The sequence below is a fragment of the Phodopus roborovskii genome, unplaced genomic scaffold, assembly GCF_943737965.1.
Source record: "Phodopus roborovskii unplaced genomic scaffold, PHOROB, whole genome shotgun sequence".
NCBI classification, from domain to species: domain Eukaryota; kingdom Metazoa; phylum Chordata; class Mammalia; order Rodentia; family Cricetidae; genus Phodopus; species Phodopus roborovskii.
Genome location: NW_026126563.1, coordinates 477,145 through 500,469, shown reverse-complemented (window position 1 = coordinate 500,469; position 23,325 = coordinate 477,145). Strand labels below are relative to the sequence as shown.

The 23,325-nt window shown below is 36.3% G+C and overlaps 1 protein-coding gene across 1 annotated transcript in view; it reads right to left on the bottom strand.

The window, feature by feature from the left end:
• The window catches only part of Dok6 (docking protein 6), a 333,159-nt gene that overhangs the window by 213,159 nt on the left and 96,675 nt on the right, over window positions 1-23,325 (bottom strand). Inside the window, exon 2 of the mRNA XM_051202095.1 lies at window positions 3,597-3,704. Coding sequence (XP_051058052.1) covers window positions 3,597-3,704 — 108 coding nt within the window. The remainder of the gene's footprint in view (window positions 1-3,596; window positions 3,705-23,325) is intronic.

The following is a 23,325-nucleotide window of genomic DNA, read 5'->3' as shown; positions in this document are numbered from 1 at the left end:
TAAATACTGAAAGGTGAAAGACATTTCTATCTCAGTTAAAACACTAAAATAAATATATAAGGGCCAATTATTATAAAAGAAAACAGTTAAATAAAATATAATGTAAGACTCCTTTCTAGCAATTCACAAATGATGTGGTTTCAGGTTTCTCATTTCTGGATTCTTTTGCCCTTTTACTGCATGGTATCTCCTTGAGATGGCTCAGCTCTACAGCATTGCTGTGACTTACATCCTTAGACTGTATTGTCAATAGCTTTATCTGTGGTGGCCTGTGGCTTATGCTTTAGGCAAGAATCTCAAGCCTCAGCTAGGAGTGATCTCAGTTTGCCATATCCTGTCTAGCTCACTGTCACCCATGGCCTTATACTAAATATGTGTGTCCTTTTTTTCATTTTTCAATTTAAACTTTTTTCAATCCCAGTTCCCTCTCTTCCTGCCCCCCCCATCCTCGGAGGGGGTATGGCCTTCTTTGGGGGAGTCAACAAAGTTTGGCATACCACGTAGAGGAAGGTCCAGGCCCCACTCCCCTGTTATGAAAGCTAAACAAGGTATCCTGGAGACATCCACAGGGAATGGGCTCCAAAATATAAGTTCATGCACCCAGGATAGGTACTGATCCCACTGCCAGCACCCCTGCAACAGATGGAAACTAAAGATATTAGAAAATGGAAAGATCTCCCATGTTCTTAGATAGGTAGAATCAACACAGTAAAAATGGCAATCTTACCAAAAACAATCTACAGATTCAATACAACCCCCATCAAAATCCCAACACAGTTTTTTACAGACCTTAAAAGAATAATATTCAACTTCATATGGAAAAAAAACCCAAGATAGCCAAACAATCCTGTACATAAAGGAACTTCCAGAGGCATCACAATCTCTGACTTCAAGCTCTACTACCAAGCTATAGAAACAAACAAACACAACAAAACAAAACAAAACAAAACAAAAAACACAAAAACCCAACTTGGTATCAGCATAAAAACAGATGCATGGATCAATGGAATTGATGACCTAATATTCATCCATACACCTATGAACACCTGACTTTTGACAAGGAAGCATATGTGTGTCTATAAGGGTATCTTTCTCTGGCTATGTCTTTTGAAGTGTGTCTTTTTTACTCTTTGATAGCCCAACTTAACCAGTCCCTCTAGGCTTTCCAGTGGTCTTGTGAGAGTGAGTCTGCCAGTGCCAGAGCCATTACTACTGTCCCTATGATTGCATCTGCCCCTGTCGGAACAGGGACATTTTGTTTTGGCAACTCATTTGATTCCCCCTTACAAAGTACTTTTGTTAAGATGCCAAACCAATATACTACCTATTTGATTTTGTATTTTGGTGTTCGTGGGAGGATTATAGTTAGGGATTACTGTTTTATATAGGAAATGGAAGGAAAAACATAGGCATTTTAACAATAGTTATATGATACACTTTCCTGTTTAAATCCCTTTTATACATTTCTATCAATTGTGGGATATATATCAGGTATTTATTTGTTTTTAATCTTTTCTCCCACACTTTGGTTCAAACAGTTCTCTTTGATCTTTAGGCAAACCGAGTGTCTCTACCTCAATTTCTTGTACCAGGTGTTTTGTCTTTGTTTATGGGATGCTCTTCCACTTCATCTTTGACATTCTTAAGGGCTACTATTTCTAATCCTTCATTCATATTAGTCACATCAAGCTATAGTCGTTCTTCTTTCATTCTGATCCTCTTTTAGAGTAAAACTATTTTCATTATACTTTCCTAGTTATTTAAGCTTAGGACCAATGGTAAACAGATGTACTCTTTAATAATTTTTCTCTGCCAATGCAGAAAGCAATCGTACTTATTTAACAAGGTTAAGAAAATCAAGCACATAATGAATTTTAATTCTAGGTCATGTTAATGGTCAGGATAGCTGAGAGACTAATATTTTCTTTCAAACCAACTGTTCACAGTGGAAATGAAGAGATTTCCAATGTAGTACAAAAAGAGATTGAAGTTGAAAAAGTCAGCTTATATAAAATGAGGAGTGTCAGGTGTGATGATTCATGACTGTAATTCCTGTACCTGAGTAACTGAATTGAGAGGACGCCAAGTTTATGACAAACCTGATCTACATAATAAAACATAGTCTCAAAAACGAAACAAGGTCCCACCCCTAGATAGAAAGTTATGACCATTTAATGACAGCTAAGAGAGAGGTACTCAGTCTGTTCCAGGAACAAGCCCCTGATACTTTCTCCAATCCCCCAAAGTGAGCTCCAATCACAAATATACACGAGGAACAATAAATGAAATCAAGATATAGCTATGTATGTGTAACAATAATAATTAAGGAACAAGAGACCACGATCATAATAAACAAGTAAAACAAAACAATAACAAGATAAGCAAGAACTGATTTAGATGCCTTTTAGAGATGACCACTCCTCAGTAGGTGATAGAGACAGCACTACCATTAATTTCATTATTCATAAGTCTACTTTAAAGTTATTTAAAAACAAATCTGATCTTCATGATACACAATACCAATGACACTTTAGAACACAGATCCTTTTTAATATGACCAAAACAGGCAGAATTATGTTGGTCATTTTATAACATAACATCTCAAATTATCATTAGAGACATGCAATATGTTAAATAGGCATTCACTGATGAGAAAACCAAAATCTCCACAAACTGGTAAATTATTGAACATAAAACCAAAATTGTTTTTTTCTGGGAGTAAATCAGTATTAATATGGAAAAACCTCACAAAGTGTTACAACTTCAGTTTCATGCTATCTGATCAGATTTAGAGATAATAAAATTGTTGGTAGTTATTTTATAGTTGGGTTATATAGCTGATTAATATCAAACAACATATAGTTAACAAAATGGGGTAGAATAAAATTTAATATCATGTAAAATGATAAAAATTCATTTTATCAACATTATTCTCCATGAGTCACTGTGTAAGTTGCTAAATGAGGAATTAGAGTCTGTATTGAGCTTATTCAGGCCATGGTATTCAGGGTAAACAATTTCATAGTTCTACATACAGTGGTTTGAAATTATCACCAAAGATAAGTTCAGGTCATATTCTATATTCTTGTAGTTATTAGGAAGCTGCTATTTCACTCCTGGAATTTATGTAGCATCTACCTACCAGCGTATTTAATGATTACTTCTTGTTAATGTGCTGAGTAAACAGCTAATGCTATCTATATTAACAGTGTCATTAACATTGCTAAAGCTTGTCTGATAAATGTCATTTCCTAACTGCTGCCTATAGTTTAAATCAGAGTAGCAAAAGCACAATTAACCTGAAGAGAGGAAAAGTGCCCACTCAGCACATTAGAATACATCTAGTTAAGTTATGACTCATCTAATTTTGCAAAGTCGCCATAAAAATGAGCTGTTCATATTGCAGAAGTATACCTGGGATTTACAGCAAATGATTACGATAAGGAAGAAAAATAACTTTTGCATTTTATCAGAACAGGAGCATTTTATCCTGGCCATGAATTTTTCCTTCTGTAGATGTCATCCATCAGAGAAATGTCTCTGCAAGTTGTCAAGAGCCCAGCTGTTCCCCAGGGACTTCTGCACATGTGACTTACCTTGTGAAAGTTTCTGAAATAAGCTGCCTTTTCATCTGGAAATTTTTCTAGTCTTCTGGGTCCCTTGCTAGAAGCCTTCTTAAAAACCAACCAGCATCGTCTGAAAATCTGAAACAAATAAAACAATCTGATTATCCACCTTTTCCTATGTGTTTACTAGCATTTGAGGTTTTTTCCTATTCAACTCATCCATTAGGAATGAGTTTGTAAAACTCCAATTACTTCATAGAGCAACTTCTTTAAAGGAGTTGTGTGACTAACAGAAATTGCAGCACAATTTAAAAACAATGCACCATGTAAAATTCAATGTGTAATCTGTTGGTTTTAAGCATTTTTAATATAAGTAATCACTTGATTGTCAATACTGCATCCATAATGGCTATTCTTTATTTCATATAACACTGTGGTGCAAATTTAGTCAGTTAAGTAAAATAGATACATACTGCTAGCTTTCTAATTCTGAATAAAAATGATATTTATACTGTTCTTACACAACTTCAGGATTTTCAACAAATTTGTATTAGGCACATTTAGGTCCCTTCTTTTACAATTTTATAGAAACTAGAATATACTAAATATTTATTATGTAAAATATATTTTAAATTTTATGTACACATCTATTCCTGATAACTACTACTTTTAAACAGGTACTGTTATATTTACTTTATGATAAAGCTAAGAGGCAGATCAAAGCTTGGATATATGTCTTTTTAAATCTTTTGTTTTAGCTTTTAAATTACTGTTAATTATATAAACTGAATTTATCATTTTTGGACCATGTTCTTATTTTATAGAAATAATTAATGCCAACCTTTTAAGTTGGTATCTCATTTTTACTATATAATGTTACATGATCTCCAAGCTATGTTGAAAAAGAAAGAAGTAAAATACATTTGTTTTTCTTTCAAGTAGTTGAATTTGCTTGGTAACTGAAATGACCACAACTTTTGTATTTCTAAATTTAACATATTTTATTTCTGTGTGAAAATTTCTCCACTAGCATGAGGAGAGATTTCATCAAAGGCAATTTCAGAAATCTTAGCTACTGTATCTTTATTCTGTGTCATTATTCAAAATGCACAGTTGTCACAATCCCCTTTTGGCTAATAGAAACATACAATGCCATTCTATCTAATTATTCCCAATGAACATTTTTTTTAATTCACTGAAAAATAGTACTACTCTCAGAGCAATCACAAATGAATTTTCCCACTAAAAACAAAATAAGTAGAATAACCATGTGAATACTCATTCCTACTGCTCCTGTCCTTCTTAGATATTCTGCTATAGTTTTGAAAAATAAATCAAGAATAATGTTGCGCTCCAAGCACACAATAACATGTCTAACCATCTCAGGGATTAGATATATCTTCCTTATCAAAGGACTAATAGCTGCATACTTGTAAATCAGTAACTGCTCAATTTCTTTAGAAATTGGTGTGCTTTGATATGCTGTGTTTAATACATGACACTGTAGTTCTTTGTAGTTTTTGTTGGACCTATACCAATGCCCACTTTCCAAAATGAAAATGTGTTAATAATTACAATATGGAATCAGCATATTATTTTTTAGCTCTAATTAATGGATTTTAGTCATTTTTATCCTGCCCTTTCTTTATCTCATCTCTATCAGATATTTTTCAGCAATCTTCTCAGCAAACACCTTTTCATGTCTTTTATTGCATGTGAGACTCATTAAGCTTAATCAGTTTCTTTCCTGGGCATGGGTGGGAACTTATTTAGTGGAGCAAAGGCAAATTATCAATGGCTACAGCTGTAACACACAAAAAAGTAAAGGACCTAGAAACAGATATTGGGGTTTACTCTAAAGATCAGGGAAGCAAAGAGGCCAACCCATCAGAGAGCTCTTACCTCTAACAGGGCTGGGGTGTTCCTATTCTCAACATGGCTGGAGAATGAGTGCCTGATACTGAGACCTATCTCCTGTTTTACATACCTTCCTAGTTCTGGGATTAAAGGCCTGTGATCCCAGGTGCTGAGATCAAAGACATGAGCTGTTTCTCATTAGGACTGGATCAATCTTGTGTAGATCTGGGTGGCCTTGGACTCACAGAGATCTCAATCCTGAGTGCTACCACCACCTTCTAACTTCTGGCTCCTGGAATTAACTGTATGTGCCTGGCTTCTACAGTTTTTGGCTGATTTTGCTTTCTGAATCCTCAAGCAAGCTTTATAAGTCATAAATAATATATCATCAAATACAGCAGTGAAAAAAAATACGGCACCCTCTCCCTCAGAAAACTACAAACTGCCAGAAACCAGGGAAATCAGGGAGGGGTAGAACCTCATGAGTTTCTCCACTAATCATGCCAAATGTAGTTGTAGGTATTTTGGGGGTTTTTTGTTTTTGTTTTTTGGCTCTTTAAGGGACCCACCACCCAGCACCCAAGTTACTCACACACTTAGTTATGAGTGTCCAGCCTTAGCTTGGTTTGCTTCTAGCTAGCTTTTCTTGTATCATCCTATTTACCTTTTTTCTCTGGGCTTTTAACTTTCTTCCTTTCTTCCTCCGAAGCTATTTCAACGGTTGAGTGGCTGACCCTTGATATCCTCCTCTCCATGGTCTCTTGATGCTTTTATTTATACTCTCTGCCTGCCAGCCCCACCTACTCTTGCTCCTGCCTCGCTATTGGATGTTCAGCTCTTTATTAGACCATCAGATGTAACGCAAAGAATCACAGCTTCACTGAGTTAAACAATTGCAGCATAAACAAAAGTCACACACCTTAAAACAATATTCTACCACAGTTCAGATATGCTGAGAAGTATAGATGCTTACACTTAGAAATGCACACTAAAAAATAATGGAATTTATTCTCTTAAAATTACTCTTTCCACAACATAACATGAAGTAATTTTGTGCTAAAAAAATCATTTCATTAAAGCTTTAACTTAACTGTTATAGTAAAATTTAAAGTATTATACCATGATGTATAAGAGCATAGACAACATTTGAGTGATTCTTTTTATAATAATTAAATGTCTTATCTCAAATAAGTTACTTAAGCTTATATTCAGCTTTTTTTTTTTAATCCATTTATCCATGCCCATGTACTTCAGGAAGATGGGGGACAATCCTTTACATTATGAGAAATGTCTTGAATAAAACAGCTAAAGTGCTTTTGAAAAATAACGTATCTCCTATTAGAAATTAGTGAGGTTTAGGGACTGAGTTCTATCTCTCCAAAATTCATAGTCTGAAACTGATGTGCTGTTATTTGGAGATATAATAATGTTAGGTGGGGTCATGGAGGTTAATTTTGATGGAGGGATTAGTGCTTTCATAAGAACAGACATGGCCAGCAGCACACTTCCTCTTTTTCTGCTTATTTAAAAAGCAGAGAGCATGGTGAGCACATAATGAGAAACCATAGTCTATCTTCCAGGAAGAGATCCTCACCAGAGCCCAATCACATGGGCACCCTAGTCTCAAATATGCATCCTGCAGAACACAGAAAAAAAAATGGATTTCTGTGGTTCAAGCCATAAAATGCCTGATATATTATTATGGTAGCTTAGATTCATTAATTCAGACACCATAGATAGATAGACAGACAGACAGACAGACAGACAGATTTTGTGGAAGTAAATATCATGCGCAAGAATCTGAGTAGAAATTTAACTTCTCGTAAGCAACAAACTCTAATATTATGTGCAAAGTGGGATGTATATAGATTATAAATACTTCTCCCCATTTTCATGAATTAATTGAGAAGCTTTCCTTGAAAGAAATTGAGATGCAAATCTTCAGTAAAACTGTTTTTGTTCTTTCCTATTGAGGAATGGTTTCCCCTGTAGTGTTGGTCATTTAATTGCTCATATTTTGGTATTCAGCACAATAGCAAATGGAACCTTAACATATTATAGAAATCTATATATGTGTATATATTACAACATTCCTTTTGTGTTACAGTTTGTTTAATTTTAAAAAGGAAGCTAAATATGATCCAGAAAGTCTAGTCTAAGTGTTACTGTTTAAGCATTCACTATTATCACAGAAGAAGTGATAACAAATAAGATGATAGATTTAGTTATTTAAATAGTATCCTATCCTTCAGCTATTGTAACATTAACCTGGTACATCAAGTTCCCATATATCTAACCTAGTTTCTAATATTAAAACCCCAAAGAGAATTTGTATGGTTTTAAGAATACATTCCCATTGGCAAAATACCAAAATAATTGATAAAAATGTTGAGTAAAAACAGATTTTATCTTAAAATTCGCAGGCAAATATAAGTAGAAGAAACCATCCTGAGTGAGGTAACCCAGTCACAGAAAGACAAACATGGTATGTACTCACTCATATATAGTTATTAAGCCTAAAGCTAAGGATTACCAGCCTACCAGCCTACAATCCACACCTCCAGAGAAGCTAAGAAACAAGGAGGACCCTAAGAGAGACATACATAGTCCCTCTGAGAAGGGGAAAGGGACAAGAGCTCCGGAACAAATTGGGACACAGGTGGAGGGAGAAGGGAGATAGGAGAAAGAGGAGGGGAGAAGAGGGGGTGGGAGAACAAGAGGGATCGGGAAGATTGATTTGGGGGATGAATAGAGGAGAGCAAGTAAAGAGATACTTTAATAGAGGAAGCCATTATAGGTTTAAAGAGAAATCTGGTACTAGGGAAATGTCCAGAAATCCACAAGGATGACCCCCAACTAACAATCTAAGCAATAGTGGAGAAGCTACCTTAAATGTGCTTCCTCTATAATGAGATTGATGACTACCTTATATGCCATCCTAGAGCTTTCATTCAGTAGCTGATGGAAGCAGAAGCAGACACCCACAGCTCAACACTGAGCAAGCAGAACTCCTGCAATCCAGATCTAGGGAGGGAGGAGCGATGAGCAAAGGGGTCAAGACCACAATGGGGAAACCCACAAAAACAGCTGACCTGAAGAAGTGAGAGCTCATGGACCCCAGGAACGCAGGATCAAACCAGGCCCTCTGAACATGGGTGACAGTTAGGAGGCCTGGGCAGACTATGAGGCCTCATTTGGTGGAACCAGTATTTATTTTTAGTGCATGAATGGACTTTGGGAGCACATTCCCCCATGGAAGGATAATCTCTTAGCCTAAATACATGGCTGGGGTATGGAGGAGATGAAGGAGGGCCTAGGCCCTGCCCCAGATGATGTGACAGACTTTGATGATCCCCCATGGAAGGCCTCATTCTCCCTGAGGAGTGGATAGTGAGTGGGATGGGTGTGGGAGGTCAGAGGGGGTCATGGGAGAATGGGAGGGAGAGGGAACTGGGATTGATATGTAAAATAAGATTGTTTCTAATTTAAATAAAATTTATAAAAAAAAATTAGCTTTATTTTTCTTATCCTGTTCTGTTTCAGTGACCAAGACTACATTCTAAACCTCCAATCTGTGATAATTTTGTAGACTTTCTAGAGTTTTGTTGTTTGTTCATTTGTTTCTGTCTCTTAAAATCTTGAAAATTTTGAAGTATACGGTCAGACATTTTCTACAAAATTCTTTCTTTAATGTCTGCTTGTCTTTTTATTTCTGATACCTAAAATTCTAAGGAAAATCTAAGAGCAATGTCATTAAAATATAATTTATTGGGAAAATAGTGTGAATGAGTCATGGCCATAGAGTAGTTATTTTTAATGTAGGTTCAAACTGAAAATTTAAAGTTGGAAAGAGAATCACTTAATAAATGTTGATTTCTTTCCTCTTTAGTCATATTTTTTCTAAATTCTTTGAATTTAAATAAACTAATAACTAAAACCATGGTATGGAGACATTTCATGTGTCACTTGTGTTATTAATGGAATTAAAATTAAGTATGAGTCAGGGACTAAATGCCTCCTCCACAGCAGGAGTAGGAAGTTTATGGGGAGGAGATCTCTCCCCTTTGATTTTTTCCTTAAACCAGCTTTTATTAGTGTGCCACAATCTGCTGGAGCCCCTAGAACTGGTGCTTTAAATTTGTGTGTTGGAGAATTTATAGATATGAGCAAAAAAATAATTACTGTTAGGAACTAGAAAAATTACTGCTAGAAGAAAAACTATATGTAAATAAAAAGTCTGCTTTTAAATTAAAGGTGTAAAAACTTTGAGGAAATGAAAGAGAAACCCATGGATGAACTAGTCACCTTAAATGTTTATGCATCTCATGAGAATAAGCATTAATTAATGACCTTTGTGAGGCTTTCTTGGAAATTGGGGGTGGGTGTTCCATTCTCCTTTGATACTTGCATCTCAAGAATCTCAAGAGCATAGATAGTTAAAACCCTTTGGGTTTGTTGCCTGGAAAAAAATCTGCTTGACAAGTTTCTGTCCCTTAATAGGTGAAATTCCTGCAGGTTCCACCTTGGTTTAGGGAAATGCTGCACCCTCTGTCTTGGAATAAGAACTGAGAATTCAACCTTCTCTTTCAGAAACCCAATCTAAGTAAGCTGGTTGCCTCAGCAACCTGTTTAAAAGGTGACCTCGGGCCTCCTTTTAGAAGAGACCCTGTTGCTGCCAGAACTCTAGAAATCCTACGGATATCCAGCTGGCCCATTCTATGGCTTCCAATGTGTTAGTCAGGCAGGCACCTTGCCATAATTACATACCCTTTCCATATGATGAAAAATTTTACCACCTGGCATTTTTTTTCTTTTAGCATTTTTGCCATTTCAAGGTAATTTTATACAAAGTCATCTTTTTCCAGTTAAAATTTACCAGGAAAAAGTAGATAGCAGACTTCTTGGCTTTAGTTCATAGTTATAATTATGTTATTTAGCAAGGACTCATACTCAATGTTAGATTTAATAGATTTATTCCATCACAAGCCATTGACCTAATGAACCTTGCACATCAAAATAGGTTTTCAGTACTTGGAAAAATTTTTGATTATAGAAATTTAGAAATTGTCAAACTTAACAGTTTATTTTAATAAAGGAAGTCACAGAATATTTTTCCCTAGGATGGAGATATATATATATATATATATATATATAATTTTGAGTTTTTTTCTGAAAGATTCCTTTACCCTCCACATGCACACACAGATACACACTAACATACACATAAACGCACATTGACATATATGATTAAGTTATTCAAAACTGTATCAGATGGAAATAAAAACAAATATGTAAAGCCCACTCTGAAATAGGTATGACAATGTTGTGCTATGAGTCACTTTCATTAGCTAGCAGAAGTACTTTGCCCTACCACAGAAGATCATTTTGCATGTGGGAAAGTGACCAATAGATAGAAATATGTTTAATAGAGATATGTTTAATTATCTGGTGGATTTAGATTTATTGTGGTTAATATCAAAGTAACTCTTACTGTTGATTTTTTATTTAATTGCTGTTATTCATGTTTTAGTACCAGAAATGCATTCATTTATTCATCCATCCATTCTTCCATTCATCAATATAATCCTTTAGGTAAATCTTGAGAGATCTAGATTTCATAGATATAAGTAATAGAACAAACCTATTAACAACAAAAAACAATTATCCCTTCTCATAGACAGAATTCTTGCCCTGTTACACTTATCTTTGAATTACCAGGCAGGTGGTAGCTGATAAATGAATGCATTTGTGAGTAGCTAGGCACTGTGGAAAGAATTATAACACAGGGATGGGCCCTGAATACTAGACCTAGACTTAGTAGTTCACCTCCCTCACAAGGACATTTATTTCCATCATTAGATCAAGTAGAAGAGTGCAGCATACATTCACCTGGGGACAGGAGTCTTCTGGGTGAGGCCACTGAGATACAAATGTGCTTATGGGTTAAAAATGAAAAAGTTTAAATGGACTAACCTCAATTAGGGGAAGCTTAAATTAGAGCTGTGGCAGCTCAGGCAAATCCACAGGCAAGCATTTCAACTGAAATATCTTGGCATTTACCTTATAAATTGTGATGAGAACTACAGCCACTGTTAGTATTCAGGTACCTGTACTTGCCTGCCTTTGGTGTCTTTACAGGATATATCCTCATCTGAAGCCACTAAGTGCACCACCTGTGCACATTCACTACTTTCCCTTCTAAAAGAGCCCTGCCCACCTCCTCTCAATCTCTCTCTCTCTCTCTCTCTCTCTCTCTCTCTCTCTCTCTCTCTCTCTCTCTCTCTCTCTGTGTGTGTGTGTGTGTGTGTGTGTGTGTGCTTCTCTGCCTGTCCCCCTCCACCACACACACACTTTTTCCTTTCTCTTCTACTGCTCCTATCCCCAGAGGCGGGTCTCCCTTCCTCCCCTCCCCCTTTTCCCATTCCCTTTCCCCTAATAGAATCCCCTCCACATCAGCCCCTGTTGCACAGCATCTTCCTTTCTCAAGTCGCTTTTTAAAATTATAACAGCCATTTCTTGCAAGATCCTTTCTTTACAAGAGGTTTGAGCTTTTGTCCCACAATCACAATTTTGACAACAAAAGCTGTCATCTACCACCATCCTTTATTTAAGCTGTAAAACAGATGCCACTCAATAGGATCCTTTGCATAATAGCAAGGTGGCTTGAATTCTGTTTCACAGCTTTAAATTCAAATGGCTCCAAATAAACTTAATCTTCCTTCTTTCTAAAATAGATGGTTTGAATCTTGCCTGGGGATTGGAATTTTTCCAGCTGCTCTGAGAACTGAGAGAGACCCAAAGAGTGAACAGGGAAACCAGAGTAAGGGAGAAAGAATTTGCAGTTGTGGGGGCATCTCCTGCTCCTGTGTGATGTCACTAGAAGCTCTGGCTAAAGGAGGGTCATGTTGCAACTTTGATGATAAAGTAGCTATTGTATCTATATTCCCAAAGTAGGCATTGAGGGAAATTGTACAATTGGCATTTCTAATTTTAGCCATTCTGACAGGAGTAAGATGGTATCTCAGAGTTGTTTTGATTTTGCCTTTCTCTGATAGCTAAGGATGTTGAGCACTTTCTTAAGTGTCTTTCACTTAAGAGTTGATTTCCTCTATTGAGAATTCTCTATTCAGTTCTGTACCCATTTTTAATAGGGTTCTTTGGTGTTTTGTTGACTAGTTTCTTGAGTTCTTTGTATATTTTGGAGATCAGCCCCGTGTCAGATGTAGGATTGGTGAAGATCTTTTCCCAGTCTGTGGGCTGTCATTTGGTCTTGTCAACTGCATCCTTTGCTTACAGAAGTTTCTCAGTTTGAGGATGTCCCGTTTATTAATTGTCATCTCAGTGTCTGTATTACTGGAGTTACGTTCATGTATCAGTCTCCTATACCAGTTGGTTTAAGGGTACCTCCTACTTTCTCTTCTAAGAGGTTCAGTATGGCTGGATTTATGTTGAGGTCTTTGAACCATTTGGACTTGAGTTCTGTGCATGGCGATAGACATGGGTCTATCTGCAGTCTTCTTCACACAATCATCCAGTTGTGCCAGCACCATTTGTTGAAGATGCTTTCCTCCTTCCATTGTATACTTTGTCAAAATTCAGGTGTTTCTAGGTGTGTGAGTTAATATCAGGATTTTCGATTTGATTCCATTGTTTACCTGTCTATTTTTATGCCAATATCAAGCTGTTTTCAGGACTTGAAGTTGGAAATGGTGATGCCTCCTGAAGTTCCTTTATTGTACAGGGTTGTTTTGGCTATCCTGGGTCTTCTTTTTTTCCTTATAAAGTTGATTATTATCCTTTCAAGGTCAGTGGAGAATTGTCCTGGGATTTTGATGGGGATTGCATTGAATCTATAGATTGCTTTTGGCAAGATTGCCATTTTTACTATGTTTATCCTACCTTGCAAGAGCATGACGTAACCCAATCACAAAAAGAAGAACATGGTATATACTCACTCATATATGGATTTTAGATATAGAGCAAAGGATCACCAGCCTATAATTCACACTGCCAGAGAAATTAGGATACAAAGAGGATTCTAAGAGATTCATATAAGGTCCCTCACAGAAGGGGGAAGGGACAAGACCTCAGCATATTGGTAGTGGGGGGTAGTGAGTGGAGAGGGAGTTAGGACTAACAATTTGAGCAACAGTGGAAAGGCTACCATAAATGCCCTTCTTTGATAATGAGAATGATGACTAACTTATTCACCATCATAGAGCCCTTATCTAGTAGCTGATGGAAACAGAAGCAGACACCCACAGCTAAACACAGAAATGAACCAGAATCCAGGTGCAGAGATGGAGGCTACAGAAACCCACAGAGACAGCTGACCTGAACAAGGAGGAGCTAATCGGCCCCCATACTGATAGCTGGGAATCCAGCATTGGACTAACTCAGACCCCCTGAACATGGGTCTCAGTTAGAAGGCCTGGGCAGTCTAAGGGACCTCTGACAGTGGAACCAGGATGTATCCCTGGTACACAAAAGGACTTTGGGAGCATATTCCCCATAGAGGGATACTCCCTTAACCTAGAGGCAGGAGGGAGGGCCTAGTCCCTACTCCAAATGACTTGACAGATTTAGAAGACTGTTCCTGGAAGGCATCGTCCTTCCTGTGGAGTTGAGGGGTAAATGGGATGGGAGTATGGTTGTGGGACATGGAAGGGTGGGAGAGAGGGAGAGAGAACTGGGATCAATATGTAAAATAAGAAAAATAAATAAATGTAAAAATAAAAGATACTGGACTCTGTCAAGGGCGGTGATCTTTTCTTTCTGCTATAGAGAGTCTGTATTAGTGAGTCTGGAAGGTGCTCTTCCAGAGATCTTCATTGACACTAGCAATTCTGCTATGTGTTTTGTATACAGTACAAAAATATATGTATCTTTTACAACATCTGTAATAGCATTACTCATAAAGGCCTCAAGTGCAGACATTATGATATGTGCACAACTGAGCAATTGACACCCTTGAAAGTATATAAAATATTGCTACACAGACAAATCTCAAAATCATCACTTTAATAAAAACCCAGGAAAAGATGATGTTTGAAGCTTCATATATTCACATAAATCCCTCAGGTTGCTTAAGCCAAGCTGTGCTGTGTAAGCTATATTTAGAACAAGAAAGTGATTTCCATCACTGATTCACTGGGAGAAGCAGGTGAGAGAAGAAGGTCCATGAGGGAGATCCTTCTTCACTAGAAACATTCTATCTTATAGCATATAAGTCAGTTTTTGCTTTTAGATGTCTGCATGGAGTTTATGCCATTTTCATCAGGTTGTTTCAATTTGACTGTGTGTGTGTGTGTGTGTGTGTGTGTGTGTGTGTGTGTGTGTGTGTATCTGTTTGGGTTTGTGAGTGTATGTAGTGGGTCTATTTACACATCAAAGCCAGAAAAAGCCCTTGAGTGTCTTCTATTACTCTCCCTTATTACTTGAGACAAGTGTTTCACTGAACTGAATTACTACCATTTCTCCATCCTAGCTGGCTAGTGAGCACATGGGATTCAGCTGTTTCTGCCCCCCAACACTCAGGTTACAGGTTAGCACAACTATGCCTGACTTTTCTACGGATCCTGGGGATTCAAACACTGAGCTACCTCCCAAGTCCTTATGATTGCTTTTAAAGCTATAAAATACCATGTGTTCAAGTTTACAAAAACGTCAGGGGACACATTTTACTTTTCTTCTCTTTGTGGTTCCTATTTCTAAGTAGAAAAATAACAGGTAGACACAGAGAAACAAATCCTCCTCATATTTTCAGGGGAGCAGATGGCAGCCACTGATAAGTGCACTAAAAAAGGTGTTAGGCTCTACCATTAATTAGGAAACAGACAGACACAACACAGTTTCTGGCTAAGACTCGATCATCCCAGAAGTACTTATGTCTAATGCTATCAAGTTTCTAAAATAGTCCTGGCAGCTTTAGTTTATCTATTAAAAATCAGTTAACCAAGACTGGCTTTTACTGATGTCTCTGAAGGCGGAGAAGGCAGGACTCTAAGTAAGGAGAGCTTTAAATCAACACCTGCTCACCAGTGGCTGAAACTTTACTGGGGACTTCACATAGGAACACATATTCTATGAATATGTGCTCACCTAGAAGGGGACATAGAACTAACATATTTAACTCCAGCAATTTGTCAAAGAATGTCAAAGTTCTAATGCTCTACTGTTTCTCTCTGGCTTCAAAGCCTATCTTGGAAGTCAACCCTATTTGCGTATGTATTGTCTGTAATATGAACTGAGAGATACCTGATAAGTGATTACTTTTACAAGTGAATGAAGAACATACAGAAAGGAAAACATTAGTTTACATTTCACTACTCCTATGTAAAAAATAGGGATCTTTTTTTTCAGTTTTCATGCAGGTTTTTGAGTGTGTAGGCACCTGTGTATTCATGAGTGTGCATATGGGTAGTATTTGCCTCTGGAAACATGTGTGGAGACTCTACAGCCCTTCACCTCAGCATTGAGAGAGGATCTCTCCTTGAACCTGGAGCTAAACTGGATAGAAGTGACTCCTCAGATTGGGGCTTCAGTGGGACCGCTTCACCTGCTGTTATGTGAGTACTAAGGGTCTGAACTCAGGGCCTGATGCTTACACAGCGAGCACATGCTTACTGCGCCACCATCCCAGCTACAACAATAATCATTCTTGAGGGTGTTCTGTGATGGAACGTACGTATCACATTTGACACTGTTTTTCAGTTAATGTTACATTATCTTTCCTGCTGAATTGGAGAGCAAAAGCAATTCCCTTTTTCCAAGCTTGCAGCAAACACAGGTCTTAAAAATATGTGAGTCAACTGGGAGGACAGGGCAGTCTATGGGGCCTCTGGCAGTGGAATCAGTATTTATCCCTAGTGCAGGAACAGACTTCGGGAGCCCATTTCCCATGGAGTGATACTCCCTCAGCCTAGAGACACCAGAGAGGGCCTAGGCCCTACCTCACATAACTTCACAGATTTTTATGATCCCTCATGGAAGGCCTCACCTTCCCCGGTGAGAGGACAGAAGATGGGATGGGATGGGAGGGATGTCAGTGTGGGGTATGGGAGGACAGGAGGGAAAAGGAACTGGGATTGATATGTAAAACAAGATTTAATTTAAAGAAAATTTCTCAATAAAAACAATACAAAAGATAAATATGTGCATGCATGCATACATACATACATACATACATACATACATACATACATACATATATTCAGTCTGAGATCAACAGCTGGGGAACCGGGGCCTCTGCAGTGGAACCAATATTTATCCCTAGAGGATGAATGGGCTTTGGGAACCCATTCCCTATGAAGGGATACTGTCTCAGTCTAGATACATGGGGGAGGGCCTAGATCCTGCCTCAAATGATGTGACAGACTTTGATGATCCCCCATGGGAGGCCTCGCCCTCCATGAGGAAAGGATGGGGGGTGGTATGGGGAGATGGTGGGGGGATGGGAGGATAGGAGGGAGAGAGAACTGGGATTGGTATGTAAAATAGGATTGCTTTTAATTTAAATAAACATTAATTTAAAAAAGAAAAAATACATTGAGATATATGTTGACCCCTTGAGTGTAGAACGTTTCTCACAGACAGCTGGTCTACCTAAATACTCCAGCCTATTTCCCTGTTCTTTGCTGGTGTCACAGTGGAGCTGTAATAGTACAGAAGAGGCTGGGTACACTGGGGGTTGAACTTTTCTATGTCCTGTGATACAAGAAGAACAATCATGAAGTCCAGGTGGCAATTGCTCAAGAGAAAGCTGAGATTTGGAACTTTTTTTAAAAAAGTACCAATTATTTAAAATTCAATAAAATGTTTTTATCAACTAAAATATGTTGTGATGAACACTTGTGCTGATATTTTGAAATCACAATTTAAAATTTCTAACTTGACTCCCTCTGTTAAAATGATGCATTGTAAGAAAAAGCAAATTGGAGAATATTAAAAATTGTATGAGACCCACACTTCTCTCTTTATGCATATGACCTTTGGTGGAATACATGTTTTGAAGTTCATTCAGTCCACAAACTTCTCTCAAGTGTCTGATGTTTGTCAGTACTCCTCCAGTAAGATATTGTGAAGCAATGAGACAAGAAAATAAGAATACCTACGACCCCTGTCTGCATGAAGGTTCTCGCCCAGTAATGTCATGGAAAACATAAAAATATGAATGGATTGTGGTATAGTAGAGAGTGATGAGTAGGAAGAAAGTTAACAGAAAAGGGAAAATGAAAACCCCAAGAGGGAGTAATGGGGGTCACACTATGATGTGTCCCTAATTGATCTGGAACTCACTATGTAGTCCAGTTTGGCCTCAAATGTCCTTGAACTCACAGACATCTATCAGCCTTTGCAATCATAGTACTAGGACTAGTCTTATCGGGTACCATGCTGGCAATTATAACTTTTTCATGTAACAATAATCTATTCTTCTTGCTTGGTTTGTGTGTGTGTGTGTGTGTGTCTGTGTGTGTGTGTGTATGTGTATGTGTATAATATACCTCTTGTGGCAAAACAAAATTTTTGTATTAAATATTTGTACAAGACATCTGTGAGTTATTATTTTGAGTATGAATTTTCTTGCTGTCATTTCTATAAAAAAGACAAATACAAGTATTATTTAATATCTAGCATTCACTTAGTATATTAATGTCTTTAATATATTCTATTATAGGTTTGAGATATGTATTTACATATTTTATATTTCCAAGCATCTAAACCCCTTTTAGAATATAATACAATTTTTAAAACTGCTTTAAGCTTCTATAAATATATAAAAGTGCCTAAGTAGCTTTTTGCTTAATGTATTCAGGAGACAATGACTTCTCAGATGCAGAAAATGTTTCCTTTTAATCCTGTGTGTCAGATTCTCATTGCTTTCCAAGAAAGTGATTTCTTAATTATTTTATATTTTGAGAGACAATGAGAGCCAGTAGATGAGCAAGGGATTTTTATAATCTCTTACTATATTTTAAAATCATCCAATTTTCTAGAAAATCACTAAAATCTACTTTTCTTTCATGAAGATGAGACTTGAATGAATAGTACTTGAATAAGAGTTAGGCATTTCTTTCTTTTTTTTGTATTTGTTCAATGGAGATTTCAAGATATTTTAGGAATTGAATTACTGACTAAATGAGGACACAAACATTCTTAATAAATTTAGTTAATTCAGTCTTTGTGTATAAAGAATTTACTTATTTCATAAGCTCATGGGTTTCCTCAGAAGAAACATATTCACATTTTTCTCTTGTAAACATTTATTCTTTTCCTAAGTATGATTTCTTTTTTAATGTCTGAGAGTATAAATATTTTCTCTTCTATTTATAAAGTAGTAATTCATTCATGCATACTCATCAAGATACTTATTAACAGGCATCTATTGAAAACAGAATCTCTTATAACTTATTAATTACAAAAATTTGTGGTTGAGACATTGAAATTGGTGTTATTTGAGTCTTAAATGCACCCTTATAACTTATGAGTCAAAGGCTTTGTCCTCAATGCCTCAAGGTGAATTAGGAAGTGATTGTACCATTAAGACTTTGGAATAAGAGGGTTACTGGAGTTTATGTCTCTCGAGGATACAATTGGTTCGCTCTCTTTTTTTTTTTTTTCTGGAATTTCCATATTTCCCCATTGTCATGTGGTGAGCAATCTTGATCCATCACAGATCAATTCAGATGCTCTGCCCTGCCTTAGCCACAGAAAGAAATGATTCACCTGACTCTATCCTGAGACCTCTGACTGTATGATCCAAAATGAGTGTTTACTGCTTCTTGTGGATTCCTTTCAGGTTGTCAGAAAAAAAAAAAAAAGCCAACTACTAGACATAATCATTTTCTTCAAATTTGTGACTCGTGTAAAATTTATCTCCTTGGACTCACACATTACAGCCCAGCTTTGAGTGCCACAATAAAATAAAAACAAAAACTACCTGAATTTTATGCATTATTTTAGCAGTTTTTGTAACTACTTAATTTCCTCTGGATTTATCATTTAATCTCCTTAGTTCACTTATCTGTACATACTTTACTGCAGAATTTTAACACTGTGGACAATGTGACAACATCAATTCACCAATACACACTATTTAATGATTTGATTACATTACTAAAGTTGTATAAATTAAATGTTTTTGCATGTGACTAAGTTTAATAAAATTGCTGAAAAATACTGTGACAAAACAGCCCTAAATAAGACCTAATGTTTGCAAGTATATGGAGTTTTGTAAACTAACTTAATAAACATTATGTAATGTCTCTATTTTTTTTTTTTAAAGAAGACACTTTCAAATTGTACTATGCAGTAGACTAATATGTTACCTGGTACTGCTATGTGTTGATTAAGAAAGCAGAGTTCCCTGAATATGAGTGGAATATTGGATTCATCTAAGTAAACCTTTTCTGGGTTCACTAGAGGAACCTTAAAGTATTTAAAACATGCATCGAGGAAAATAAGGCTTGCATTGTCTCTCAAATTAATTAACTAAAGCATCTTCCTTTTTAGTTTCCATTATGACTTATTTATCCCAATAATGATATTAGAAAATAACAATATAAGATAACCAGGCATTTTTGGTTTGAGGGAATAAGTCGAAATTGCTAGCAGTACTGACTCTAAGAAATTTTATCCTGTAGATAGTAACAGTGTCTGAAAACACTGGAAATTTTTGTTTTCTTCTAGTTAAAAAAAATTAATGTTTCTTGAGAACAGAATTTCAGAGAGGTAAGAGGATATAGAAATCTAAAAATTAGTAAGTCATTAAGGGTATAAATTATAATCTGTAATTACTTCTTTTTTGTCTGAAACATTTATAACATTTTAAAACAACTTTGCCAATACACTTAAAACACATAATGACAGCATGCTATAAAATCAATATTACCTGCATATTAATTGTACATGGAAAAACTAGACTAATTCTTGTTATCACTATTTTCTGGAATATTCCTGGGTATAGACAATGACATTTATTTCTTAGATTCAAAAGCTAAAATGGAAATATGACAAATGTATTCAAATAAAAAACATACTTTGTTTAGTAAGTTTTACAAACTATAAATGCCTTAGCATGTAATCCTTGGACACTAAGATGGAACACGTGTACTGGAGACATCCGTTTTCCTGAAACAACCTCAGACAAAAATATAGAGCAATACCCCACTCATTAAAACAAAACAAAACAAAACAAAAAACCTAAAGGATAAATTAGAATATTAACGATCCTTCACATAAGTGACACCCAAAAATACAAAAACAAGGTCTATCTATCTGTAACTTAAACCACTTATGTTTTTAAAATGTAATAAACAAAAAAAAATATTGGATCAAGAGCTAGGAAAGAATTGGTTGAATACTGTATGGAATTAAAGAACTTTTGGCCACACAACTCTACATTTTTATCTGTTATGGCTTTCTGTATTGTGCTCCATCTGTTGCAAAGAGAAGTTTCCTTGGTGAGAAATGAGAACTATACTTGTGTGAGATGTGAGGACAAATATTTAGAAATGTAGTTAGGGATGAAACTGGTTTGGTAAAGTGGAGGTTATGGGTTCTCCTAGTCATGTTAGAAGATACATCCATTAACACTCAACAATATGGATGCCTAAATTTGACATGAAGAAAGGCAACAATGGACATGCAAAAGTGGACGTGGATGGGATGGGGTGGGATGGGGTGGGGTGGAGAGCCCATGAGGCCTCTACAAAAAGAACTGCAGGCAGCAAAGGAATGGTAAAATAGGAGAAATGGGCTTGCTGAAGGGACACCGATGTTATTCATTACCAAACGGTCAGGGCTGAAAACATACACACAGCAACCACTATCCAGACTAAGTAGGTTGCTTTTAGGAATATATGTATATACCCATATGCATGTAGCAATAATCTGCTTTTAAAAAAAAAATAGGCCCCGAATTTGAAAGAGAGCCAGGAAGTTTATATGAGAGGGTTTGGTGGGGAAAAAAAAGGAAGGAGAAAAATATGTAATTTTATGATAATCTCAAAAAAAAAAAAAAAAGGATATGAAAAAAACAAGAACTTTTCACAGGGATTTACAGTCTGTAATTTCCTAACACACATTCCTGCACCATGTAGTAGTAAGAGTGATGTATTCTGTAAATACAAGATCAATAAATAGTGTGTGTCTAATTTGCAAGGAATTCTTAATAAAAACAACCACCTTTAAACACATATATTTACACAAGAAGTAGTGTTACTAGAAATTTGTATTTCTAATTGTTGATTGTTTTCCTCTAGTAAGTTTTATACATTTTGGTAAATATCCAAAAGTTTCTAAGAAATTAATCTCCTAATTAAATTAGCTTTAAATTTTTAAGGGGCATTTGATATTACAAGCAATGTGAAATTCTAAAAGTAGCTCTTGTAAACTAGAACAGAAGCTCAATGGGTTATTAAAAACCTCAGTTTGACCTCTGGAGTTATGCCGCAGTCCTCACAACATTCACAGTTTGGCAGCTTATGTCTGCTCAGGCTCAGCAGGCCTGAGAAGTGTGTGCAGACAACATACACACACACAGGTCTGTGATGGGCCACTGTGCCTACTTACAACTAGGGCATGGCTCATCGCCTGCTGGCTCTATGAAAGAAATGCAGGGGCTCTTTCATAAGAGGCAAACCACAAACAATCTTCTGCAACTGAGAATTTGCTAGAAACACTAAGGATGGCAAGAACAACTGAAAAATCTAGGTAGGTCAAGGGGAACTCTAAAAAAAGGGGGTGGTTTCAATGAAATATACACTAAGTTTCAATGAACTGCAGTTACAAGGAAATGATCAATGCTTCAGGAAATGGAAATGCCAGTTACATTGCTACAATTATTATATTAAAACGGCATTGAGGTTCCTGTTTTAAAAAAAAATACCAATATTTAGAAGTAAGGCGAGAAGTACACCTTGGCAAATCACCTATAATCCCAAAAGGCTGAGGGAAGAGGATCCCAATAAGTTCAAGGCTAGCCTGGGCTATAGAGTAAGATTCTACCCCAAGGGAAAAAACTAAAACTGTTCTTTCCTCGAGTTATAGAATATGAAAACAGTTTTAAAATACTTAAGCACCTACAAATACAACTTTACCTAATATCTTAATATACTTACACTAGCTATTATCTTAGAAGTATAAACATTTGTATCCAGATTAGAGGGTTATTTTCCTTTAATAATTTAAGGATATTTTGATGACCACTGTGCTTTTAGTTAATCTGAGAATAGGGGGACAAACTGAGGACTAGGATGAAAAGAGTCCAACTGTCATTTTCTGTATGTATCCATTTCTACATTTGTGTGGCATATGAATATTCATCAATTTTGCTTTATAAATTCAATTTCCGTATTTGTATAAATAACATCTGCATGTACATATTCATATATAATTTTCTTAATCATATAGTTAGAAAGATAAAAAATAAATGTGTTAATCTTATACCCCTTTTGGTTCTACTAGGCTACTTTCTCTTTATAGTAATGATGAAAAAAAATGATCAAATTCCTAAAAGACTAAAGATGATTCCAAAGTTCTATCTGCTGGTAATTTTTGAGGCATCTAAGGATTAAGAGGTGTTATTTCTCCTGAATAAATGGAGTTCTTCTGCATCCCTGTTCTTTAATCAGGTCATCAATGAGATGCTATAAGAGAAAAGGCACATGGCTTAGAGTCACAGTCAAAAATGAAATACTTCCCTCCAGGAACAAGTTTTGGGTTATAACTGGAAATTGTCATCATCATCCTGTGGATGTAGAGTTCCTGCTGGGCAGTTTCTCAAGCGGAAGCAAATTTTAGACATAATCACAGCACAGTGGGCAAACTTCAAATTACACCTTTCAACATCTGCTCTGAAACAGTTCTGCATTGATGTGATGAAGGAAGAAAATCCCCTTTC